Here is a 21,571-nt window from a genome sequence, read left to right as displayed (position 1 = left end):
TCCTTAGTCTTTCAGATCCGTCATATCTGTCCAGGTAACCGACGGCGACAGAAGTCTGCCTTCACGGCCCCAAAACAAGTTCCAAATGCAAAAGGCAGCAGGCAAAAGAACATCAATAAGAAGATTATACAACTACTTAAATTATTTTAACTGAAAATCCGTCGCCTAACTTATGTGATGTCTAAATCCAATAATTATCATTACTGAGTGGTTGCTAAGTAACCATTAAATAAAAAGCTATCTCATTTGTGACTTTAATTTTAAAACCCTCCATTGCACTCAAATATAGACTATATCCGCAAACAAAATAGGGAAGGAGTTTAAGTGGAGTTAGAAAGAATGCCCCTTACCTAACTTAAAATGTGAACACATTTAGTAACTTCACAAAAACAACCAAAAGCTTAATTCCCCACATGAAACAAGGTCTTGAGGCTTTTCATCACTGGAGCTCTGCTGAAGAGCTCTGGTTCATTAGCCGCCTCCTGTCTAAACGGGGTGCCTCCTTCCCCTCTCTGTGCTGCTCCCCTGGGCATTCTGCAGTCTCACCAAGGGGTTTCCCCGACCCACTGGGCCAATCCCAGCCCTGGAAGGCCCTGCTCCGGGGTTGCTGACCCTGGCCAGAGAGGAAACAGCATGCCGACCTGAGCTAATTAGAGATGATTACCGTTTCGCTTCAGTAATTCAACACTTGATGCTGGCTGTTGGTACAATTTTTCCACTCCTCTGCCTGAATCTCCAGCCCTCCTCAACACAGACAATTAGAAACGCACCCTTGTAACGTGAGTGTCACCCTGAAGACGGTAAGGTCAAAGACCTTCCTCCTGATTCTGGGCTCTGAAAACCTCTGTTTTTATTGGTGTCCCTGTCATAGGTTTTTAGTGATTGTTTAAAAAAGGAAGAGAAGTGGACAGGGAATATAGGGTCAGGACAGCTATAGAAATGCACCTGGAGAGGAATTCTACTTGCAAAATTCTTCTGAGACCTCTTCGCAGGACAGGCACCCCAAATCTCAGATCCTCAAGCACCCCACTCCTGGCCCTCTGGGGTTGGGCAGAAGTCCATCCCTCCTCTTGGTCCTTCCCTTCTCTCAGCCCTCAGCCTGCAGGGTTCTGCAGCGCTCCTTGCACTTGGTAGAAATACTACTTCCTTCAAAAGCCTCCAAGTGCAATTGGTCTTCCTCTGAGCTTTCTTCTCTGCCTCTCCTCCAGGCCTTGAGCCCCTCTTACCTCTGTGTTAAGTAAACTCATTGGTTTGTTACTTTTCCCTCATATTTTGTGACTAATTCTCACTTGCTTTTCACAGATACGGATAATCACCCTGGCAACATAGCTTTAAAAATAACACCTAAAGAATTCAGGTGAGCCACGTGAAAATGCTGCTTTTAATAGGTCAAAAGTAGTCAAATATCAGTGGTGTTATAAGGCTCAAATTAATATTTATATAGGAACTCAAGAAAGGCTCTTAAATAGTATGTCTTTTTGTTGCCTTCTTCTTTGGGACATTTATTGCAATAATTAGACAATGCCCCAGAATGGTTACATTTCTCTTTCTAAAACCTATGCAACGTTTCTGCCCAAACCGATTAAAGTTGCTTTTTCTAAATCTTACTACCATTATAAAAATTCCCCAATGTTATATTGTATAACTGAAATATATATAAGTATAAAAAGAATTTTATAGCAGTTCTAAAAATGTAGTAATAACAGAGAAAGGCTGAATAACAAATCTTGGACTCACCTTCTTCTGTCGGATTAAACCCACAGATGTCACAAATACAGCGAACCCACTTATTCATCTCTTCCTCACTGTCTGCTACCAAGTAGAAAATTCGGTCGATGGTGTTGATGTCAAAGATGTAGCTGTTTTCAAACTCCTTTTTGTTAAAGGTCAAACCAGCATCCACTTGCTGACACAAATTTAAATCAATGATACGGATAGGCTTCTTGGCGTGATCATTTTTGTAATATTCCAAGACATCTGGATCTCCGGTTAAACGGCCACTGCGTAACACAAACCATCTCCTCTTCCATGCCTAGAAACGAAGCAAAACAGACCCATCTCGTGTTAACTTGGGAAATTTTTTGAAGATGAGGGACATTTAGCAAATCGATTTTACAAATGCATTGTCTAGAGAGAACATTTCCTCTGTTTTCACGGAATTACCTACCACTCCAATTGAGTTTACGGATGCCCCAGTTAATATGTGTGTGTATACACATTTATTATGTTCTAGTAGGTCTTCTAATGGAATATTAGAAGAAATTGATATTGGAAGATATTATACCAATATGTAACATCAAGTCAACAAAACAAAGAAGATTTCGGGGTTTTTTAAAGATTTATTTTATTTATTTACTTTTAGAGAGAGGGGAAGGGAGGGAGAAAGAGAGGAGAGAAACATCAATGCACAAGAGACACATCGATCAGTTGCCTCTCACACACCCCCAACCAGGGACCTGGCCAGCAACCAGGCATGGGCCCTGACTTGGAATCCAACCAGTGACCCTTTGCTTCTCAGGCTGGCGCTCAATCCCCTGAGCCACATCAGCCAGGGCAGAAGATTTATAGTTTTTGCTAACTAAAAAAGCAACATTTTCAACAAACAATTCTAGAAAAACTGGATATCCACATGCAAAACAATTAAGTTAAGATTCTAACTTTACATGATATAAATATTACTGCAAAATGGGTCAAAGACTTACGGTAAACATAAGAGCTAAACTATAAAACTCTTAGATGAAACATAGGGAAAACCTTCATGAGATTAGATTTGGCAATGATTTCTTGGGAATGACACTGAGCTACAGGAAACAAAACAAAAAATAAGTAAACTGAACTGTGTAAAAATGCGTAACTTTTATATATTGAAGCATATGATCAAAAGAGTAATAAGACACTCTCGCAAATCATGTATGTGATAAGAGATTAATGTCCAGAACACACGACAAACTCCTGTAATGCAATGACAACAAAGGAGGAGTCAGCGTTCGATGGGTAGAGTGGCACTTGGGGAAGATGAAAATGTTCTGCAGACGGAGGGTGGTGACAGCTGTGCCCCAGTGTGAAAGTACGTAACGCCACTGAACTGCACGCTCAAATGTGGTTCAAATGGTACATTTGTTATGTGTCTCAAGACAAACTTCTTTAAAACAGCAGCATTTTTGCGTGCCATAAAGAATACACATAAAGGTGCTTCTTCAAATCAGTCCTTCATTTTTCAGGCTATAGCACTCTCTCTCTCCCGCCCCATCTCCTAAACCCAGGCTCGCTCTCTGTGAGGGGAGATAAGGAGTAGGGAGGGTAGAAATGGGTGTAGAGGCATTCCCGGTGTCTCCCCTGGAATGCAAGCAAAGAGGTGGTCCGTCTTCCTTTCGGCCAGACTGCTGTCAGACTACATGGATAAGAGCTGAATTCTGGAGTTTGGGATACAACTTTTTTTTAGTTTTTTTCTCTCTTGTCCCAGCAAACACATGTTGGCAATCTGGCCCTGTGTTCACCATGTACTCCCTCCACAGGTTTTGGAACATCTTGAGGTCCACACTATGCCTAAAGAAGCCCAACATTCTTTCACTATTACACTCCCTAACATCTACATTGACCAAATAATAAAACCAGCAGCAAACGACTGGAAGAGTCGGCTTCAGCAGTCTTTAAACCTAACATCTCTGCCCAGAATCAACACTAAGCCTTACTCCCCTTTGAAGGCCTTCCTCTGCTAACAGTCGGACTGCAGAGGCCAACTCGAGCGAGTCCTGGCTGCCTGCAAAGATAATCTCTACTTCAGACTGAACATGCGGGGCAAGATCGTCCAACTGGGCGCTCCAGGGGGTGGAAGGACTGGGAAACGTGACAATTTATGAACCCCAATGAAATAAACTTTCCTTGGTTGTTTTTGTTTTCAAATAAAATTTTTTAACAGCCACTGTACATTTCTGTTCATTTGGAGACCATCAGGGGCCCTAGACACAGCACCCCAGTCCTTTGTTTCTGGAAAAGAATAACCTGACACAGGATGTCCCTTCTGGGAACAACTTGGGGTAATGACAGCCTTATGCTTACGGCATTTGCAGACATTTTATTCATAGCAGTAAGTAAGTTTGGTGCTCTCCATACAGTCTGAGTAGACACAGAAAGCGCCGGATGTCGGTGCCGTAATACAGGCTAATTTCCCCAAACACTCTTTCTATTTCTCCCTTAACGTATCAGTCTATTTTTTTTAAATCTGCTACCAAAAACAATAGTATGACACAATAGGGCCTCTATATTTTTTATGTTTTACCAAATTTGGCATATATAACACAAAAGGCATCAACTAAAATCTCTTCATTTTATCCTGAAAAGATACAGGTGAGTAGAGAGAAAAGAGAATTAACTGAAATTCACGTACGCTTCTCCAACAGATATGTGGCCTTCACCTCCACCTTCGTCAAGTTTTACAAGTTCTGACGTGAATCAGTTGTGACCGGGGGTTCACCACCGGGGGTGCCCGGAAGCCATGGCGGTGGGAGGCGGACAGGAAAAGGGAAACTGAAGGCCGGCGAGGTCTGTAACCCGGCTCATTTGGCCTTTCGTATCTGGGACAACTGCACCAATAACTGAGTTAACTTGGGTGGTAACTTCAGGGTTCGTATTCGAATAGATTATTTAAACCGTATCTATTCAAGAAAAGTCAGATACATGAAGAAGTAAATTAGTGAATTTACTATTTAATAAGTTGTTGATTATATTGTAAATACTGTGCCAGGTACACACGGAAAGAAATACAAGTAGGTAGTTCAAGACTCCTACTCTCGAGGAGTTTACTAATTATGAAGAAAACAGTTTACCACGCATGCAAATATTTGAGAATATGGCAACCCTGACAAGGTATCTATAGAACTACTGCTAAGTGGACAGGCATCCCTTCATGGAAAGACGTATGCAACCTTTTAACAAGAAGATTAGTAGAGAAATCATGAAGTCCTAAAAATATTCTGTAGTTCTTTAACGTCATCAAGATTTTAAATTTGCTTCTTAGTCTGACTGCAGCTCCAAGGTCAAAGCAAATGACCGGCGTTCAGAAGAAAGCAGCGTGTGGAGTTCTACAGATGCTTTAGAGAACGCTGGCAAGTCACAATGTGTTAAATTCACATGAATTCAGCACTGGTTTCTGGATCATAAAAATCCATTCAGTTAATATATGACATCTATTTACTTCAAAATAAATAATATCACCTCTTAGTAAAATTATGCCTTTATGTTACACCTCCCTATGAAGCAGTAAGCTCGCAAGAGTAATAGAGAAGTAAACAGAAAAGATAATAGTGTAGCATTATGTCACTGATCCAGGGCCATCAAGGAAACGTATCTTCCAGTAAGTGATTTCTCCAGCTAGTGAAGGTTCCATCTTTAAACACAGAAATGACTCTTTAAAACGTTAACATCTCACTTGAAATCTTTCTAAAATGCCTTAGCACATATTCATTGGGCATGATCCAGTGCCTCAGACTAGGAATTAGGGGCGTCAGGCCCTGCAACTGCATGTTAGAGATGCTCTCAGAGTGCTGGGCCGCGTGGAGGGGCTCTGCCCCGGTACTGAACGGGACCACACCGCTGTGCTGGCAGAGCTCACCTACAGCTGTTTTCACCACTGCCCCTTCTCCCTTCCCACACTCTGGTGTACAGGATGCCCGACAGTCTCCCACCTCCGGGACCTTCCATGTGCTCTTTCCTCACTCCAGTGCGTTCCTTCCCCTGGTCTGTACCAGGGCGGCTCTGACCTGCAGCCTTCCCTTCCCCCCACCTCAACCCACCCCTCCCAACGGAACGCAGCATAGAGTGTTGGGCTATTACTTACTTATTTTGTGATTTTTTGTAGTTCTGCATTTCAATTTTTCTTTGTATTTGTTATTGAGCATCTAACTGCCAGAGCCGACTGTAAAGTACTCGAAGGCAGTGACCACACCTGCTTTGTTGGCCATTACAAACTCAGCGTGGAGCACAGTGCCCGCTGCCCAGAAATGTCTGTGTGACGAACAGACCTCCCCTGGGACTGCACCGCCGTGAAATTTTCGAGAACATCAGATTAGCTAGACGGGACACACGGAACAGAAAGGTACACTTTCACAACCCCTCCCGCTTGAGAAAAAGCGCCCCAAACTGAATGTATGCATAGTACAGTGAACATAACTAAGACAACTTTCCCAAAATACATGCAAAATACAGCTTGGGAAAATGACAGAAAGGGAAAAGAATGAAATGCGTCCTTTCATCGTGGCTCACGCGTCGCTCTTTTGTCTTCTGGTTGTCGGGGGCTCCCCCACCCATTTCACTGCTTGCCTGTTGAAATGATACTGTTAACATTTAAAGGCCTTTGGAAACTAAAACAAACAGCCAAGAAATGAGCAGCAATGAATCGGGGTGCACCAGCTAGACTGGGCTCGTGATTCCAGAGGTCTGAGTGCACATTATACGAGATGAACCCTTCACAGCTGGAAATGACAGCATGAAAACACTGCATTTTAGCCAGGCGGCACCTGCCACTTATTTATTTATTTTTAACGGGGCCCAAATGCGAATGTTTGTCTCAGTCACCACATGAGTCACCCTCATTGAATCTGGCGCAGATGAAACTGGAAAACAACAGCAATTACATAAACTACACACTTTAATAAGGCAGATACAAAGGTTCTGTGGATTACGGCACAAAGCACAATGTAGCCACAGAATAAAACGCGATGCCCGACAAGGGGACTGACATCAGCACCCCGGCTAATCACAGCACAAAGGCCTCTCTGTGTTTTGTCAGGGCGCAGAATGGGTCCACATAAGTCGGCCTTTGTTATCTGAAAATATCTGGGATTCTTAAAGCCAGCCCTATTTTTATCCCTGCTGCCTTGGTCCCAGAGAAAGCTGAACACGGCCTCCCCGATGCTGCAGAGCAGCGCTGGACAAAGAGGACAAGTTTTCTAGAAACCTTCAAAACCAAGCAGTCAAGATTAAAGATAAGGAGAGAATCTTAAAAGCAGCAAGAGAACAGGAGACGGTTATGTACAAAGGGGTGCCCATCAAGCTATCAGCTGATTTCTCAAAAGAAACCTTGCAGCCAAGAAGGGGCTGGAAAGAAGTATTCACAGTCAGGAAAGGCAAGGACCTCCATCCAAGATGACTCTATCCAGGAAAGCTATCATTTAGAATGGAAGGGCAGATAAAGTGCTTTGCAGATAAGGTCAAGTTAAAGGAGTTCATCATCACCAAGCCCTTATTATATGGAATGTTAAAGGGATTTATCTAAGAAAAAAGATCAAAAATACAAACAGTAAAATCACAACAAACTCATAACTATCAATAACCAAACCTAAAAAAACAAAAACAAACTCGGCAAACAAGTAGAACAGGAACAGATTCATATAAATGGAGATCACATGAAGGGTTATCAGTGGAGAGCGGGAGGGGGAAAAATGGGGGAAAAGGTACAGGGAACAACAAGAAGCATAAATGGTAGGTACAAATAGACAGGGGGAGGCTAAGAAGAGTATAAGAAATGGAGAAGCCAAAGAACTTATATGTACGACCCATGGACACAAACTAAGGGGCTGGGGAGTGGGGGGTGCGGTAATGAAGGTAGGAGGTAGTACACAGGGCAGAGGGAAATAAAGGGGAGAAAAAAATGGGACAACTGTAACAGCATAATCAATAAAATATATTTTAAAAAAAAAACCCAAGCACTCAAAGCCATTTTCAACCAAAGTGACATGAAAAATCATTTTAACTACTGGACTTCCGTGACGCGCAGATTTGCTGGAGGGGAACGAGGCAAAGCTTTTTGCCGTCGTTTCCTTTATGTAACAGCCCCTGCAACCTGGCGCTGCATTCGTGATGCAGTAACGAGGCTTCGCCAGCGGGTCTGCGCTGTGAAGGCCATGCTCGATACCAGGGTGTCACTTCAGGGTTTCAGGGTTAGCTTGGGCCACTACTTTAACACCAAAAGAGGACAGCGTGTACAGTCCACAAGTCCCAGTGGCAATATACACAGGTCAGGCCGCCAAAGTAAATAAATATCCGTTAACGTCTGGGGTCTTTGCCTGGCCATTCACGCATGCCCTCAGCTCAGGGAGCACCAGCGCCCGTAGGGTCATGCCCAAACTCTCCCGCAGGACACAGGGCCCCAAGTCTTTCCCTATCTCTCCCAACCTCACTTCTTGCCTCTCTGCCTTCCAACCACACCAGAAATGCCTGCAGTTCCCCTACCACTCAGCCTCTGTCCTCCAGGCACATAATCCACACCCCGGCTTCAGCTCAGCCTCTTCAGGGCACCGTGCCTGGGCAGGCCCCTCCAAGCTCTCCCTTTCTGCCTCGTTCCTAGATCCGGTGTTTGACACCCCCAGAGTGGCTCTCTCGAGGGCTGGAGTCATGTCTCCACTTTTCTTCTTTCTTTCCCCCCTTGGTGCCACAGTGGTGCCAATCAAAGAGGCAAGATAAAATACAGATGTTCCCACGCCACCCATGCCCGAAGGGGATGTTGACAGGACTGCCACCTGCCCAGCCCATTTGCAATTTGGCTCACGAGAACTGTCAGGCGAGGGAGAGGTGTATAAACCATAAATTAATACTAAAAAATAATAATAAACCTCTACAGATATAAGGGGTATTTTTAACTTGATTTTAAAGGAACTGTTCTTTTAAATACGTTCCATATTTAGTCAAGTTGCGTATATTAAACTGAAGGTAGACTGGTCGCACTGAAGCAAGGTCTTAAGGCAGGTTTATCACACTCCCTACAGAGAATGGGTAGGTACGTGCGTACTGGCAAGAAAGTACAAGTGGAGTCCGTCCTCCCCACAGAGATGTTCCCTAGAGGTGAGAGGAAAATCCATCCTGCATTCGTCTCAGGCCGTTATCTGCAGTAATACTAGCACATTCACATAATAAGCCTAATTTGCCTAAATGGCAAATGGGTTCAGTTATAAAGAAAAGTTGGCAACATCTGCAAACTTGTTTTCTGAGTTATCTACAGTATAACTGACGGAGCACATGCCTGGTGCAATGCTTGCCAAGACCCCCTAATCTCTCCCTTGTACCTTTACCAGAAGAGCTAATTTTGAAGAAAATAGCGAATATATGAGTGGGCAAAAGGGATCAAGACGGTACAGCAATTCTCAACCCTAATGGGACATAACAATCATCTGGAGAACTTTAAAAAAAAATCCATGCCCAGGCCTCACCTAAGATCCACTATATCCTAGTGTGTGTGTGGGGGGGGGCGGGGGTTCAGCCCTGGGCCAGGCACAGGTGGTTTTAAGTGCTCAACGGGTAATTCTAATGGGCCACCAATGCTGAGAACCACCATCCAATCAATAGACAGAATCAGATTGCTCCTTAAAATAGAATGTAAAAAAAAATCAGATCCTTTTAAGCATGTATCTAACTCCTTACCCTTGCATGCCTTCTGCTCTTCCCAGTGTGATCTATAACTCCCCCCCATTTTTGTTCACAACGTTTACCCCACCGGAGAACCTTTGAACTCCTTTCTGCTACTGGAGACCTCATCCATCCCTCAGGATTCTGTCCAGTCCTCGCCACAATTCCCTCTGGGCTCTTGGCAACCATCAGTTACTGCCCGAAATGTCTCTTGCATTGCTACGGAACAGTTTGGAACCATCTGCCATTTGCACCGCATACGATTTCCAAAGGTTCCAAATGCTTGTGAATTATTTTCCCAACTAGACTTCAAATCCCTCGAAAGTTGAGACCATTCTTTAATTTTTTTTTTTTTTTTTTTTTGGTATCCATGAGGGTGCTTTGCACATCGTGAAGCCCTAACAGCGTGGACGGAATGCTTTTACAGACTTCTGTTCATCTGAATGATCACGGAAAACCAGCGATCTCAAATGAAAAGATCTCAGGGAAGGAAAAGCAAAGGCTGAAGTTGTAATCAGGGCCAAGTTGAAACCCTTTCCACAGCATGGCATTCAAGGTTCTCAGAACCACACCCACCCGCCTTGCCTCTCTGATCTCTTACCTCCACAGATGCCTACAGCGAACACCCATGGGGTCTGCTCCCTCCTCCATGGCTTTGTATTTTGTTGCTTTGTTTTTAGTCTAACTCACCCTCTTTCATCCAAAGAGCTCCTACTCATTTGTCAAGACCTAGACCAAGAACCCTTCTCTGAAGTTTCCTTAACTTCCTGGCAAGCCAAGCCACCTACCTACTGCCCTGCCCTGAGCTCTCAGCACACAGGTCCCCAGAAGCTTGCTAACAGCTTATGCCTCCCAGCACTTGAGGAAGAACTCGGATGACTACTGCACGTAGGTCTCCAGTTGCCAAACCCGATGTAGTTAGGTTTGACCTGACAAGCTGAGGAAGAACAGCGTGTTCTACATTTTTGAGCCCACGGCACGTCCATTGTGGAAGGTCACCGCTGCAATCTTCCCAACCCCCCGCTACCCTAGAGAAATGGGGGGAGAGCCCGTGGAACTTTCTTATTTTGAAATCTCTTAAAAGGTACTTTGCAACTGGTATTTCAGGAAAGAAGATCGTTACTGTGGATTCTTTGGCAGCATTGAAACTTTAGGTATAATCCCAGAAATGTGAAAAAATGTTAGGACTGAAGAGGTGTGTGTCTTCACCCTTGTCTTCTGAGTTCTCTACAGTATACCGGACGGAGCCCGTGCCTGCTGTAACACTTGCCAAGGCCCTCTAGTCCACCCTCCACCCTGGTACCTATACTGGAAGAGCCAATTACTGAAGAAATAGCCAAGATCTGTGTGAGCAAACAGAGGTCAGAGTGGCCCAGTGAGGCTCAATTGTAACCGCACATCTAGAGAACTTAAAAAAAAAAGTGATGCCCGGGGCCTCACCTGAGATCCATTGTATCCTAGTCTGGGGGTTCGGCCCTGGCCCAGGCACAGGAGGTTTTAAGTGCTAATGTGCCACCAAGACCGAGAACCACCATCCGATCAATAGGCAGAGTCAGATTGCTAGGAGAAAATGCTACTTTTAGTAAGATAGGTGTTAATCTAAACTCCACCAGCAGGATACGGTTCAATTTAAATAAACTATGAGGCATCTATACAATAAGAAGTTGATACAAAACCTTTAAAAAGCAAGACTGATATATAAATATATACACATATGAGAAATGCCCACAAGATAATTGTTGAATTAAAAAAAAAAGCATGTTGCAGAATTGTACAAATATTCCATTTGTGTGAAAGACAACAAATGCAAACTGTGTTTAGAGGACAGGCCTGGAAGGAGACACACCGGAAGTGTTGACTGTGGTCATTTTAGAAATAGGAATGGGAGGGTGTTGGACAAGTTTCATATTTTTATTCTCTATACTTTTTTATAGTCTGAGTTTTCATTTACTACTCTTATAATTTAAAATATATACTGTGTCTAAAAACTAAGTGCCTAGAAATGTTCTAAACAAGTTTTTTAATTTTTTAAAATCTAGAAATGATGTCCACAAGACAAAAAGCTCATTACGTATGGAAATGCACACTCTTCTTCTTACTGTGCGACTAATGAATGAATTTAACCTTCTTTTAAATATAGCATTCCAGGATACATCTGGAGAGAGTCTTAGTCAGGAAGCAGTTTAGACAAATAAAGTGGAACTACTTTCTTTTAAAGACTGAAATTTGGGGGGTTAAGAAAAGGAAAGTTGGGAGTGCTTAAAAGAGAGGAACAAATGTCTCTTCTTCTCCCCATAAAATCTGGTGGTTCTAATATTTGTACGATTATAATTTTCTTTACAAACCATGTCACAGTCAATGATAATATACGTAGATATTGAAACAGCCAAAACAGGCACTTTGGGAATCACCCATTAAAAATATTAAAATTTCCATAATAATACTTATCAGGGTAACTAACATAAAGAAAAACAAATTAACCATGAAGCAGGGACAAAAGAAAAGCGTTTGCTTTAAAACACTTGAGCTGTTTTCCAGGAAGCACCATCTTTTCTCATCGAGCAAAATAAGGAAAAAACAGGCTCAATGGAAGTTTCCACTCCAGTGGCTCTATCATTACGGTCACCTGTTCCAAACACACACAAGCCTAAAATTTCCTGTTTTCAAACTATTGTCACCATTTTCTAGCCTAGTGTTATCTGTGCTAACTTTAGCTTAGGAATATAAACAAAAGGCTACACCAAAAATAATGCAGAACAATGCCTAGATGTAGGCTAACGACTGGCCCACAAACCTTTTAAATAGGAGTTTACATGTGTGCCCAGACAAAAACAAATTAGCTGCACCAGAAACCATTTCATAACAGCAAGAGTAACCAAAATATCCAATTCAACAGAAATACTACAGTAGCTGTGCGGGGGGGGGGGGGGGGGGGGGTGGAATTTGGAATTTTACAGGATTACTTAATAGTGCATATAATTTACTTGTTGAAATCATTGTTAAACTGACGCTCCACGTAAGTCCTGCAGAAAACAAATAAACAACAAAGTAATGACCAACACCCCTTAGCATTTAGTATATACAAAGTTCACAGTTCTGACACCTTTTCTGGGCCATGGACTGCTTTGGAAGTCTGATAAAAGCATTGAAACTTTTTCTTAGAAACAAGCTTATTAATGTTGTTCACAATTTCAGGGGTTCACAGTTAAGAACGTTAAGAACATCTGAAAGAGGACTATACTTTAATACTTCTTTCTGGCCCCGGCTGGTGTGGCTCACTGGATTGAGTGCTGGTCTGCAAACCAAAGGGTCAGCAGTCCAATACCCAGTCAGGGCAAATGCCTAGGTTGTGGGCCAGGTCCCCAGTAGGGGGCGTGTGAGAGGCAAGCACACATTAATGTTTCTCTCTTTCTCTTTCTCCCTCACTTCCCCTCTCTCTAAAAAATAAATAAATAAAATCTTAAAAAAACCCCCAAACTTTCTGCACAGAACAGTTTGGTTCAAGACTGTGGACCACCAAATTTAGTTACTGAAGTTCCACGGGGAAGTAGGTCACCTCATGGAAGTACCTCTCAACATAGCATTATGGGGCAGGCCAAGTATATTTTTACTTGCAAATGCTAGTTCGTGTCTCATCAAAATTGCTGGTAGCCGACTGCCAGGCTACGGGGACACACTCCAACTCCACAGCTTCAAACCTCCTTACCCTGCCCACGAGGAGGCTGGAGGGAGGCAGGAGCCTGGCTGCAATGTCCTGTGTGACTGGACACGGAGACCTAGCCAGATGCAGAGCTGAACCTGCATTGGGAAGAAAGACCATCTGCCTTGTGTCTCGTCTAACATCATCCTTTTCCTTCCTACCACGTGCAGTAAGAGTCGGTGAGCTCACACCAGGGTCTGGCCAGAGGAAAAACGGTGTCAGGAAGTCCACTCCATCTTCGGGAACTGGATTCAGCTTGCCTCTGGCCTAAGCAAAAGGTAGTTTGAGTCATATGCAGTCTGGCCAGTTAGGAGATTGGGAACCACAGCTAGTGATAAACAAGTATGTTCCTGGCCCTGTCTTCTGCGTCTCTCCCTGAGAACCTGGGGAGGCCGAGGGAGCATGAATGTCCAGACAGACTCCTACCCCTGTGGATGTAAACAGTAGGAGCACAGTAAAGTACAATAAAGGGCTGTGAGCATTTTCATGCAGTCCCAGAGTCACGGAGCCATTAATTCCATTTCCAGGAATCTCACCCAAGGAAACAAAGTAAGAGGCAGCTCGGTATGTCGCATCAAAATACTGTTCAGTGTTGTTTATATGGGTAAATATTTGACACAATCCAGACGTTCAACAGCAGGTGGGAGGTTCGACCATCCAGTGTCCCCAGGACTGTCCTGATTTTAGCACCAAAAGCTCCCCATCCTGGGTAACCCCCCATCATCCTGAGCAAACCAGCATGGCTGGTCACAGTAGCAGACTGAGTAAATAAATTATGATCCATTTCTACCAAGGGGACTTACACAGTCATTAAAGCGACCCTTTTGAGTAGTATTTTAAAGATTTTGCCCCCCGTGATTTGCAAAATTTTCAAAATACGGAGATCTCAGCGAAGAACTGACCCTTTCCATCTGGAGTAAGTAGAATCTAGTGTGAAGGAACATTGCCCACACCTTCCTTTCTAGCTTTTCTGGCTCCCCTGTCACCTGTGCCAGGTAGAGCCGACGGCTCCGAAATCCACAGCACCCTGGGCATACCTCCATCGGAGTATTCACCCCCTGCATGGCAGTCAGTCCTTCACACAGCTGCCTTCCTCCCCACGACCCTGCCTGACTCCATTTTAAGTGCTCAGCATAGCCTAGAGCCTGCAAGGACTTGGCTGCCGAAAAGGCATGTGCGTTACCTGAATGACAAACAAATGAATGACTCCTGATGATGCTCTCTCTGTTTTTCACCAACTCAGTCTTTACATAAATGGATGACACACCAAACCAATAGTGGGCCTTCTCACTGCTGTGAGGATTCAGCCACGAACACCCCACCAAATCTCCAAGTCCACAAGGCTCGCCAACAAAAAGTGAAGCTCGAGGAAAAAGTCAATGTGACAGCATGCCAACACGCTAGCATTGGGAACCCACAACTTCACACGGTGCCCAGGTATTATGAGGAGGTCTGTGTGTTTTACCTGTAAGACGTTATTTACATCAGCATACAGACATAACTGTATGTTCTGTCTATGCATACACAGATTCTGAGACAGACAGACATTCAGATGTTTGTTATACTGTTCAACACTGTTCCGTGTGTGTGCACGTGTAAGGACACCCCGGTCTCTGAGCGTAGAATGCAGTGTCATTGGCGAGAATAAGGACAAATGCTGCGTGCTATAAACTGTGGTACCCGTGTAGATGTTTAACTGAGGGACAGGGTGAGAGAAGTTTACTTACATATTGTTTTAAGTGCTAGGAAACCGATGTGCTATCTCAAATGAAGGTCACACAATTTTGCAGCACAGACGTGAACTCCAGTCGCAGTCTGAGGGCAGAACTGTCCAAGAGGACATTCCGCAATGATGGAAACGGATGTGCTGACCATCACGGCAGCCACGAGTCACATGCGGCTACAGAGAACTGGAGCGGTGGCCGATATCGACTGCCTAATCAATTTAATTCAGTCACAGGTGGCTAGAGCTAACATAGAGATGGTACAGTTTTAAAGGCTGTTTCTTTGACTTGAAAGAAGCAATACCAACTGCTTGCCAAAGAACTGTAGCTCTAAATGATAATGCAACATAAAATAAAATTAATGTTTGAATTGTGCGGTGCCTCTGTAAGCTGCTGCGGCTGAGATGCTAACAATTACGTGAACCTATTTCCTAATTTTACTGTGTTCCACAGACATATTGCCCCACAAATGCATGTCATTTAGGTTGTTTCTATTATTTTTTTTGGAAAAGAACGTGCTTGCTTAAATGAAGATTTTAATCTTTAAAGTAACACCAATAACAATCTGGAATGTTTTAAATAAAAATTTATCTTCCATAAAACCAACACATTTCTACACTGTATTTGTTGTTCAATTTCCCAATCCAAAATAATTCTGGGGTACAGACAGTGTTTTGAGTTCCTAGCAAAATATACAAAACCGTCCTCATTTCCTCCTCTAAGTTTCTTCTTGAACATTCATAATTTATAAGAAAGTAAAACAACGATACACTGAAATTTGGATCACATTTCAAAAACAAGACTTATACATTAAGAACTAAAGGAAAAGCACTGAAGTGCTACAAAATGAAATTTCAAATTTCCATAATTACATTTATATGCAAAAAGCCAAAATAATGCCTCGTATAATTTTCTTCTAAACATAAAACTCAGTCTGAAGCTTCTAGGCCAAAAGATATGTGGCAATAAAAGGTTTCCTTAAAAAGACATACTTCAAAAGAGACCAACTATGCCTTCTGGAGCCACTGACTACAAACCACATTAAGTTCAAGAGGCACGGAAGCATAACCTCGTCCAGAGGAACGGGGCGGACGGCTGAACATGATACAGAAATCACTCTGCCGATGACAACATCAAGAAGATCTCTGATGCGAATGCAGGAGACTCGGCCCGAGGGCACTACTGGGGACCTCTCAGTCCCCTCCACAACAGGGGAGTGTCACCCTTTTGCAAAACATGATTCTTCGGGGGTGGGGGTGAGGGGTGCTTTTCCATCCGTGTCCCATACAGATAATAATCTCATCATCCAAGAAAAGCTGTTGTCCAAACCTCGGTTTGCCTGCAGCACACTGAACGCTCTTGCCCATTCGGCGCTGTGTCGGCCCTACAATGAGGCCAGCTTTCCATCTCCCTCTACAGCACCCAAGCTTCCAAACCTTTGACCCACAGGAAGCAGAAACAATGGACTGAAAATAACAGCGACTGTAAGGATTTGCGTGTGCGGGATTTAATGCCTGAGGACTAGGAGAGAAGGGCTGGGGGAAGAGAAAATGACTTGTTCTGCCACAGGAGAAACAGCGCCACTTGGCCAGACCCAACTCATCCTGAACTCCAAGCAGAACTGTTATCCAAGGTGTACAGGCTAAAAAAACTAGGTACAGTATGTATAAAAACACATATATGGATACAGCACACACAGTGGACACACAATTTGCACCTTTATCTGCTCTACACGTGTTAGAGACCCCGGGAGACAATCAGTCTTTCACGCGGGGGGTGGGGGGCTGGCATCCAAGGTAACAGACATCTGACTGTGTCTGACTTGCCAACTTGGACATTCACTGAAGTCTGTAAAAGCTAAAAATAACTGCACAAACATGTTTACAGCATTTTAAAAATACAGGATCCACACTGTCTTCTAAATATAAGCCTGGAGTTCGGAGACCAGGGATTGGCTTTGGCTTTGCCAGAGGCGTCACCAGGACAGCCCACACTGGCCCACAGAAGTTCACAGTTCACTGTTTTACTTTGAATGCGCCATTGGTGGTGTTTAACATGAGTCAAGGAGGGGTGGGTTTGGAATGGGGAAGGCCAGCAAAAAAGGAAACAATGGTACTTCTTGCCCCCTTAATAACAGGGCCCTCAGAAGACCACGAGCCCCCAACTCTTTGTGATGGGACTGGACCTTCTTGAAAGTCAGAAAGAGGGTGTCCTGCCCATGCTGTCCACTCTACACGTCCACTTCCCAGTGTGGCCGTCCCTTTCCCCTTCCCCATGCCTACACCTGCAGACGACAGGAAGCAAGTGGGACGTACACACACGGTAATCCCCGCCTCCCAGCCGTTACCTGAGTGCACACTATGGAGACAACATTGCTAATGCTTATCCTGCCCCTGAGGAGTGAATGATGCTAAATCAAACACAGTGTCCCTGTGCTTCAGAGTTGCCCACCGTCCAACAGGAAACCGTATGCTCGCATCAGCTGGAACTGCTGGGGGTGGTCGTACAAGGACCGTTAAGCATTCAAAGGAGTCTTTTATTAGCATTGAAAAAAATGTCTATGGTGTCTCTTGTAAGTATGTAGAATTATTCTCATATTAATTTTTAGGTAGGATTGGTTTAAATTTTACCTTCTGCCTTTAATTCTAAGAAATCTTTTTAGCAGCTACTGAAAATACAAGAGAAAGAAAAACCTGCAGCAGCAAACTTAGCCCTATAGTTCTGCGTCATAAGCATTGAATGTCTGTGCCTCTTAATTTAAAATACTATGATGAAACCCACATTTCTGGAGGCTATTCAACATCCAAGGGAAGTATCCTCCAGAATAAAATCATGTAAGTCATACAGGCACTTTCTTGACAAATTTATTTTTAGTTAACTACTAAGAACAACAAGTTCAATTGAGAAATTATAGAAAGAGTATCTATAATCCCACCATCCTTAAAAAAATAGCTATGGGCCAGTCCTCAAAGCCAGAGAGCCTGAGGGTCAGTCCCATCCGCTGACACACCAACAGCAGCTGAAGCTCAACTCCAACTGGAGGACACTCACAACCCACACACGGGACGCACCTGGGGTGTCCAGCTCAGGTGACAGGGCGACTGCATCGCTCGGCCTCACGGGACGCCTACGATAATAAGGCCACCCTGGCAAGTCTGAGAGAGGTAGTAGTAGCAGGTGGGTCCATCTAATACATAGAAACGAACACAAGGAGGCAGCCAAAATCAGGAGACAAGGCAACATGGCCCAAATGAAAGAACAGAATCAAACTCCAGAAAAAAAATGAAACAAAAGGGAGACAATCAGTCTATCAGGTACGGAGTTCAAAAGACCAGTTATAAGGATGCTCAGCGAATGTAAGGGGCAGATAGAGGAATTTAGTGAGAATTTCAACAAAGAAAAAATGCAGAAATGGAAATAGGAAACATAAAAAAAGAACGAGTCGGAAATGAAAAATACACTAACTGAAATGAAGAATACATTAAAGGGAACAAATAGTGGATTCGATGAAGCGAAGAGACACAAAATATTCAAAATGATGAAAGTCAAAGACCTACAACCGAGATTACTCTATGCAGAAAGGCTATCGTTTAGAATAAAAGAGAGAGAGAGAGAGAGAGAGAAAGAGCTTCCCAGACAAGAAGAAGCTGAAGGAGTTCATCACTACCAAACCAGTATCACAAGAAATGTTAAAGGGATAACTAAGGAGGAAGAGGAGAAAAACAACAAAAATATAAATAATAAAATGGCAATAACTACATACCTATCAATAATTACTTAAAATGTAAATGGATTACATGCTTCACACAAGACATAGGGTGACTGAATGGATAAGAAAACAAGCCCTAAGTATCCATCCATGGACACTGGATATAGAAAATGTGGTATATATATATAAAAAAAATATATATATATATGTATATATATATATATACAATAAAATATTACACGGCCTTAAAAAAGAATGAACTTTTACCATTTAGTATGAATGGACCTAGTGGGTATATGCCAAGTAAAATAAGTCAGGCAGAGACAGACAAATACCATACAGTTTCATTTATATGTGGAATATAAATAATACAACAAACACACACAACAGAAACAGACTCACAGACACAGAGAACAGACTGATGGTTGCCAGGTGGGAGGGTGGTTGAGGGGCTGGATGAAAAAGGTGAAGGGATTGAGAACTACAAATGGGCAGCTACAAAGCCGCCGCGGAGATGTAAGGTACGGCCTAGGGAATACAGCACGAGTGAATGAATGAATGAGTGCGTGAGTCTTCACGCACGGTGCAAGCTGGACCCTACAGGGGTCAGCATTACAATTGCAAACAATTATTAAGTGTTCATTATTAAGTAGTTTGGTGGATACATGCCAGAAAAGCAAGAGAAATATTATGATCCATTAACTGAAAAATTACGATTAAATCAGTAAAATGTTTACGCTTTAGATGAAGAAATAAGCATGCCAAAAATCACTTGGAATGCTATTGTGCGAAGTATAACCAAACAGAAAAACATCTCTCCACGGTGCGCAGAAGTTGCAGCAAACACAGGGCACAACATTAAAGTGTGTGCCACGCTTTGATAAGGGTTTCCTTTCTTCTCTGTCCTCTTGTCTGCCCCCTAGTGGAGTCCTTGTGAGTAGCGAAAACATGAAAAAGGCAGACACTATAAAAACCAGGAAAAACAAATAAAAAGAACAGAACGGAGTGTAACAAAACACTAAGCACACACAGCTTACTTGGGACTTCTACAAATCAGTCCCTCAGGAACAGAAAAGTTCACTTAGGAATTCCTAGTAAACACTTTTGTCCCAAACACAAAACTTTTGTAGCCACTTAGGCTCACCATTTCCTTGTGCACCTTTGGACTTTCAATCATTGCCTTTTAAGGAAAACTCTGCCCCTCCAGATTCCATCTAGGTGGTACCTGGCTTTCTTAGTATTTAAGAAGACAAACGACGCCCTGACTGCTAATAAGCTGACATGGTCTGGGCCCTTTACTTTTGGTTTCCAGGGGTCTTGGGGATGAACAGCAAAAACAAAATCCGGAAACCTACGGACTCATTTGCACACTACTCCAAGTCAAGGCACAGGTAAAGCGAAATGGAGCCGGTGGTTTAGGGATGCAGGCGTGGCCGGGTGACTCCTCCAAGAGAGCACGCTTATCTCCAAGGGGATCTCTCTGTCCAGAAGGGGGTGTGGGCTTTGTCTGTGAACTGTCACCAGCCACCGCCGACTCTCCTCCTCTGTTTTATACTCGAGTTTTGCACCAACACGTACAGTTCTTTACATACGAAGATGACAGTCACGGCTACTGTGACTTACACAAACAACCAGTCCCCTGACACTCCCTGCCCTTGTGACCGGGGTCACACATTTGCAAGCCAGTCGGCCAGGGTTGTATGAACTATGTTCACCGAACAAAACATCTGAAAATCCTCCCTGAAGGGGCAATACAAGTATTAGACGCAGTTTCTGGGCTTCCGTGACCTGGTGGTTTCATTTCTTAACTTCCAGTGCAATCAGAATGCATCATAAGTCATGATTATTAGAAACGAAATGATTTCTAGACAGGCGATTCTAGATTTTCTCCTGAAGTACTCCAGCATACGAAACTCCTCCTGCATTGGCAGGAATTCTGTTTCCCAGAACTGTGTAACAATCAGATGACAGAATCCAAACCAAAAAATGCTGAGGTGAAGAAAGGGACTAAGATAAACAAAGTTTACTTAATTACTACTTTTAACTCCCTTTGCAGAGGTGCGCTGGTCTAATTCTGGCAGGTTCTAAAAGCAGGGAGCTTCCAGCGATCTACGACGACACCTTACATGCGTGCAGTATCGGCTTAAAACACCCTCAGCAGCTTTTTCATGGGGGAAACAGAATAACCTCCATGGAACACTTCGCCTCCCTCCATAAGGGAGGTGAAGCATTCCCAGGGTTATTTTAATAAGAAAACGCTCAGGATGTAGGAACACAGGATTGAAACTCTTCTGTTCTCAGACTGTTGTGAAGGCCATGAGCAGTGGGAGGAATTAGGGGACAGCTGACAGCCATCTTCCTCTGTTCATTTATCTTTTCCTGTTGGACAAAACCATCAGCCACAGGAAGTATCAAGGAAGACACAGTAAAACTTCTGTGCTTGTAATGTTTCTCCCAATGTCTCTGTCGTTGCTCCTATCACTACTAGAAAAGCAAAAAAAAAAAAAAAAAAAAAGAGGCAAATTTCTACCAAGGGCCTCAAAAGATTGATTGCAGTCATCAAAGGTCATATGTCAGGAAGAGGGAAGGTAGGGGAATTTCCCTGACTCTATACTTAGACAGATATGCATCCTTGGGCTCATTTTTATCTGTTGTCTGTTGTTCTGCCAAATTATTTATAGAGGGTAAAGCAGCTCAAATAGTGGCCTTTCTTAAAATTTACTATATTTAGACAATGATATCACTAAGTTTTAAAAATACACTAATGTCATGATATAATTCCTAAAGCATGTTTATACATCTAACTTAATGTTTTGGAGTCTGTTCAAATTATTCATTAAAATGAGTAACAAAGGAACAAAACAATGAAGAGGCAGCTGTTCCATCTGTGTTTTGGATTTGAAGCATGTGATGTATTTACAGTTAAAAAGAGCAAAATAGGCTACTAAGAAAGAATTGTTTCTACTGCAAAATAATGATATTTAAAAAATTAGTGTTGTACCATTACTAAAGACTTTGGTTTGTGCCGGCAACATTAAC

The 21,571-nt window shown here is 43.2% G+C and overlaps 1 protein-coding gene across 6 annotated transcripts in view; it reads right to left on the bottom strand.

Annotated features, from left to right (window-relative positions):
- The window catches only part of GAB1 (GRB2 associated binding protein 1), a 112,358-nt gene that overhangs the window by 33,881 nt on the left and 56,906 nt on the right, over positions 1–21,571 (bottom strand). For all 6 annotated transcript variants that reach the window (XM_053911885.2, XM_053911887.2, XM_053911886.2 and 3 more), the window contains exon 2: positions 1,738–2,032. In XM_053911885.2, coding sequence (XP_053767860.1) covers positions 1,738–2,032 — 295 coding nt within the window. The remainder of the gene's footprint in view (positions 1–1,737; positions 2,033–21,571) is intronic.

Source organism: Desmodus rotundus, chromosome 9, assembly GCF_022682495.2.
Source record: "Desmodus rotundus isolate HL8 chromosome 9, HLdesRot8A.1, whole genome shotgun sequence".
In the NCBI taxonomy this organism is placed as follows: domain Eukaryota; kingdom Metazoa; phylum Chordata; class Mammalia; order Chiroptera; family Phyllostomidae; genus Desmodus; species Desmodus rotundus.
The sequence above is the reverse complement of the archived record's forward strand: the minus strand, read 5'-3'. Positions and strand labels throughout refer to the sequence as shown.